The sequence below is a fragment of the Hordeum vulgare genome, chromosome 3H (assembly GCF_904849725.1).
Source record: "Hordeum vulgare subsp. vulgare chromosome 3H, MorexV3_pseudomolecules_assembly, whole genome shotgun sequence".
NCBI classification, from domain to species: domain Eukaryota; kingdom Viridiplantae; phylum Streptophyta; class Magnoliopsida; order Poales; family Poaceae; genus Hordeum; species Hordeum vulgare.
The window spans coordinates 587298458-587303696 of record NC_058520.1 but is presented as its reverse complement, the minus strand read 5'-3'; the positions used below and the strand labels follow the sequence as shown (position 1 = coordinate 587303696).

Sequence of the window (5239 nt, the reverse complement as noted above, 5' to 3'; positions counted from 1 at the left end):
GAGGCGGTCGACGACGACGTTGGTTGGAGAAAAAGGAACCCTAGCATTTTTGGAGAAGGAGGCGGCGGGTGCATGTGCTTATAATCTTGTAAGGTTTTTGGTTTGGGTTCCCTTATATATGGTTTGAATAAAAGTCATTACATCATAACAAAAGAGGAAGACTTCTAAATTTCCAAAATTACAAACAGATCCATAATACAAGCAAATATGCCCTTCAATAAGATTACATAAACCTAATTGGGTCCTCGAGCTTCTACCAACCACGACGGAGTTGGTTGGACCATTTTCATCGGCGAATTTGGCCTTGACACCGCACACATACAGATCTTACAAGGGGAATATCAAATGCAGCAAAACAATCGAGACCTCCCTGTCTTGAAGGTCGATAAAGCGAGCAGAGGGGGTCAATGTCTTGCCATCGACTGGCCAACTATCAACACTCACCAGACCCCTTTCAAATATCAGTAATGAATTACTCCCTACGTTCCTTTATGTATAAAATAGCATCATTTGCAGATATCACTTATAAATAGAGTAAATTATATTGATGGTGTGTTAGAACTTGATGCAAACGGTCACTTTTATGCTAGAAGTTGTAGTGTACATCGAAATGATAAGAAACTTGACTTTGACGTGCAAGTACAAAGTTAAGTTACTTATTTTAAAATTAAGAGGTAGTAAAGCTAATACAAAATTGAGTCGTTTATTTTAAAACGGAGAGGGTAGCATATATGCGGACAAGAGGGCACCCTGCATCCATAGGCCTCTGCACCCACTTATGAAAAGAGCACCCATAGGCCTCTGCACCCACTTATGAAAAGATGCATTTTAAGCATGTTTCAAAATGTAAAAAAAAGAAGCAAACTTCACACATACAAGTTTTATGAAAAATGTATTTTTGTTTTGTCTTCGTGAAAAAGATAAATTTCAATGCTTCCAACTAGCATTTCACGACACTTTTTTTTTGTCTTTTTTACACAGGTCATAAAAACTATTTTTTCTGGGAAATTTATGCACGTATATAAACATTAAGACATACCTGTGTAAACTTTCTCATATTTTTTTAGCATTTAGAACTTTGTTTTTTGAAGTGGGCTCATATGTATCCGGATTCATCCATGCACTTTCAATATGCGGACGTGATGTGTGGAGTGGCCTTGCTTGTTGAGATGTTGGTCGTTGGTTTAAGGCACACGCCTGCGTTTTTTTTCCTTTTAGGGCGGGATTTATATATCCGTATATATATGAGTTACTAAGCACTGTATTTATACGTCACAATCAAATTTTTTCATTATTTTAATGTACATCGCAACTTCTAGCATTAAATTTACCATTTATGCCAAGTTCTTGCTTGACCAATGTACTAACTCAATATTATTGTTTGCATGCCGGTAGCCATACACGTCATGACTGACTACACCATATACTTTGACTCACAGTGATAGTATGTGATCTACCAACTTGTCTACAGCCAGCTGAGTTGACCCGGCGTTACCCAAAGCCTCCATTGCTTTCATCTGAAGCTCCTTTGCTCTCTCCCTCATGGCCGCACCATCTTCCCCTTCCATGAACCTCGCTATCGCCTCCTCAACCATGCTCCGTTCCAGCTTGCCCACCAGCAAGGCTCCCGTCCGCCACACCTCCTCCACGTACCTCCCGTTGGCCAGCTGGTCTCCGAAGAACGGCCTGCACAGCATCGGCACCCCCTCGCAGATGCCCTCCAGCGTCGAGTTCCACCCACTGTGCGTCCAGAACCCGCCGACCGCACGGTGGGCGAGCACCTCCTGCTGCGGCGCCCACCTCACCACCTTCCCCCTGCCCTCCGCCACCCGCTCGAACCCCTCCGGCAGCTCTGTGTCCTCGGATCCGGAGCCGACGACGAGGCCCCGCCGGACGACCCACAGGAACGGCCTGCCGCTGTTGGCGAGGCCCCATGCGACCTCGTCCAAGTCTTCCCGGCGCACCGGGGCCACGCTCCCGAAGCTCACGTACAGCACGGAGCCCGCGGCCTGCGCGTCCAGCCACTCGATGCAGCTCCGGTCCGCCTCCAGCAGGCTGCTGCTGGCGCCGCCGATGGTGGAGAGCTTGTGGAGCGGGCCGATGGCGAACACCCCGACGCCGCTGGCGCCGAGCTCGTCCCGGATCGCCTCCAGCTCCGGGGTCTCCAGCGCGTCGAGCGTGTTGATCACGATCCCGGAGGAGTTGTTTGTGATGTCGGTGGTCATGTCCAGGACCTTGTTCGCGGTTTCTCGGTTGGGGTATTTGCTGGGGTCGAACAGGTCCGACACCCGTATCGGCGGCAGCTCCCTCACCGGCCTGTCCAGCTCGTGCTCTGAGCAGGGTATTATTCCATCCAGAGATCTCAGCAACTGATTTTGATTACGATGAACAACGCAACGCACACAAAATTAGCAGTGAGCGTGACTAGACTAACCTTGCGCTGGCAGGTATCCCTTGTCGTGGAGCATGGCGTAGGACCGGAACAGGCGGACGGCGGCCGCGCTGCCGGTGTGCAGCAGGACGGTCGGCATGCCGAGCTCGGCCGCGGCCTTCTGCGCGGCGGGGAGGGTGGAGTCGCTGACGAGGCACGCCGGGCGGGGCTCCAGGGCCGCGAGCGCGTCGCGGACGCACCCCGACGCCTCCATGGCGTCGTTCATGGCGAGGATCTTGCCGAGGCCGTCCTTGGCGTCCGGCATGCCGCCGTCGGCCACGGCGACGAAGGCGAACTCCGGGTGGGCGGCAGTGTCGGGGGCGTTGAAGGTGGTGTGGAGGATGGTGATGGCGAGGCCTCGGCCGTGGAGCACGTCGGCGAGCTGCAGCATCGGGCTGAGGTGGCCCTGGAACGGCAGCGGGAACAGGGCGACGTGTCTACTTGCCATCGTTGCGGGGCAGCTGAGTCAGAGTCTTTCGCCGGTAAGAGTATGGCTATTTATATACTATCCTGAGCTCACCAAGCTTCTGTGGTGCAGATTGTTAGTCAGTGCGCGAAGCTTCCAGGAAATTTAGGGGTTTACGATTACGTGAACATGCCAAAATTTCGAAAAGAATTTGTAGTAGTAACACTTTGTGAAATGGCAGAGTAGTTCCCAAGGATGTTGACTGGCATTAGAAAATTATTTGGGTTTCTTGGGCGACAAGGATTGATGTGGCGGGCCTTGACTTGTCAGAGTAATTAAGTCACTACAAAATGGTTAAAATTAACATTTAACAGCACATAATTACTGATCCCGTGGTCTGAAGAGACCGACAGCGTGATCGTTGACGGCGACGTGCTTCCTGGCGTAGTTGAAACGGTCAAAGTAACCATCACGCGAGGCGACCGGTAGCTACTCAGGGTTCTGTGTGTAAAAAGATGGATCAGAAATCTTTGTAAACTAGAAAGACATAATGCCTACTATGGGAAGGACTGCAATCTACTCTCTCCGTTTCTAAATTTAAGATTTCTAAAAATTTCATTACAGGAATACATACTTTAGACCGTGCTTGGTTGCGGTGTATTGTAATATGGAGATGTGAAATTTACATATGTACTGTACTGAACACTAATGATTTTCAGCGGAAACAATACTGGTAGACGAAGGCATGTATTTTCTACATGTATATCCGGTAGAAATACGATAATTCAAACGTGGTTTTCGAGTATAGATCCGTTCATTTTGTTTTCTTTAAGGAATCTTTAGAAAAACATATATTTAAAGATGGAGGGAGTACTAGATTATTGCTTAGTTGGAGCTTGTTAACTTGTGTTTATTTGAGAATCTATCAAGGATGAGATTCATAGAAGAGTGGAAGTGAAAAGAAACGCATGGAAGCTACGTAAGTACATTTATAGTGCTAACAAGTTCCAGTGGAAGAAAGAAAAAAACATCTTCAAGTTGGATTTGCCCTACACATGTAACTTTCTAAAGCCGTATCTGGCCAACCACCACCAAAATCCATGGCACCAAGGATAGGGGCTCCTTTGAGTCAAAGGAATTCTATAGGATTTTTGGAGCATTAAAATTCTTGGAATTTTTTTCTACATTGATCATTTGATTAATTGGATTGGATCTCATAGGAAATTTTCTTATGAAATCTTTTGTATTGTGTTTCATAAAAAATCTAACATCCACTCCAACCATCATTTACAATTTTTTGTTTTTTCTGTGTCTTCATACACTCCTTGCTAATCTTATGGGATTCAAATGAACATGTCACTCCAACTTTTTTACTTTTTCTATTCCTGCGTTTTTTAAATCCTGCAAATCAAAGAGTTCCTAAATTGTGTTGCCCTTCAGGAAACGATCAAAGCCGACTTCACCTACTTTGAGCTCAAATCGATAGGCCCGCAGAAAATTTTGCTTGGCAATGGGTGCCGGCTGCAGGAGCTCTTGGGCATTGATAAAAATCAGTACTTTTGTCTCAAGTTAAAGTCTTGGTCATTTTTCTCCTCGGTGCCTCTATCCTAACAGTAGCCACCCAAGCTACTTGGGATTTATGCGTGGTTTATGGACCTGCAGATCAGGCCCTTCCTACTGATTTTCTCGAGGAGGCAAGGTCTAAGATCTAGGACCTGAAGAAAATCCTTGGCCCCAATAAAATCGTCAATCTGCTCATTCAAAAGTGGAAAATAAAGTACAGATTAACAAAATCCTCGATGACATTAATGCATCAGGTCCTATTAGTCACTCAAAAGCTTCACATTTGACTAACTTTTGTGTGCACTTTACTTTCGTATTTATCACAGAGTCTGACAACCCATAAGTGTAGGAGATCGCGACAGATTATTGATTCGTCACAAGGGGAGCCAAATAATATTTGTTGACCGTAACAATTGAATGGTCAATTCAACCGCACCTGGAATATCTCTCTACAGCAAGGATTTAGTAGCACAACAAAAGATAGGAATAACAATAACAGTGATAGCAGCAATTTGATAACAGTGATAACAGTAGCAATTGAGTAACATGCGTAATAGCAACACAAGCAATAGTAACTTAACAAAATTAAGTATATGTAAAGTGTAGGCACATGGATCAACGATGGATGGCATGTATTCTATGTATGGTCATACGTGCTTGCGATACGAACTTGCATGGCATCTTTTGTCCTACCCTCCCGTGGTAGCAGGGTCCTATTGGAAACTTAGGGATATTAAGGCCTCTTTTTAATAGAGAACTGGAACAAAGCATTAACACATAGTAAATACATGAACTCCTCAAACTACCGTTGTAGACGGGGAGTTATCGGAAAGTACCAT

The 5239-nt window shown here is 45.9% G+C and overlaps 1 protein-coding gene across 1 annotated transcript; it reads right to left on the bottom strand.

Moving 5' to 3' along the window:
- Positions 1 to 1264: 1264 nt before the first annotated feature.
- On the bottom strand, positions 1265 to 3125 carry LOC123440832 (UDP-glycosyltransferase 76B1-like). Its single transcript, XM_045117380.1, has 2 exons — positions 2435 to 3125; positions 1265 to 2332 (listed from the first exon to the last, which is right to left on the bottom strand). The coding sequence occupies exons 1-2, from the start codon at positions 2877 to 2879 to the stop codon at positions 1434 to 1436; spliced, it is 1344 nt and encodes a 447-aa protein (XP_044973315.1). The 5' UTR covers positions 2880 to 3125; the 3' UTR covers positions 1265 to 1433.
- Between the last annotated feature and the right edge of the window lie 2114 nt (positions 3126 to 5239).

Excerpts from the sequence above, each read along its gene's own strand:
- LOC123440832 (XM_045117380.1), bottom strand. The coding sequence starts at position 2,879 with ATGGCAAGTAGACACGTCGCCCTGTTCCCGCTGCCGTTCCAGGGCCAC. Across the intron at positions 2,333-2,434 it reads GGGATACCTGCCAGCGCAAG|AGCACGAGCTGGACAGGCCG; the intron begins GTTAGTCTAGTC and ends TACCCTGCTCAG.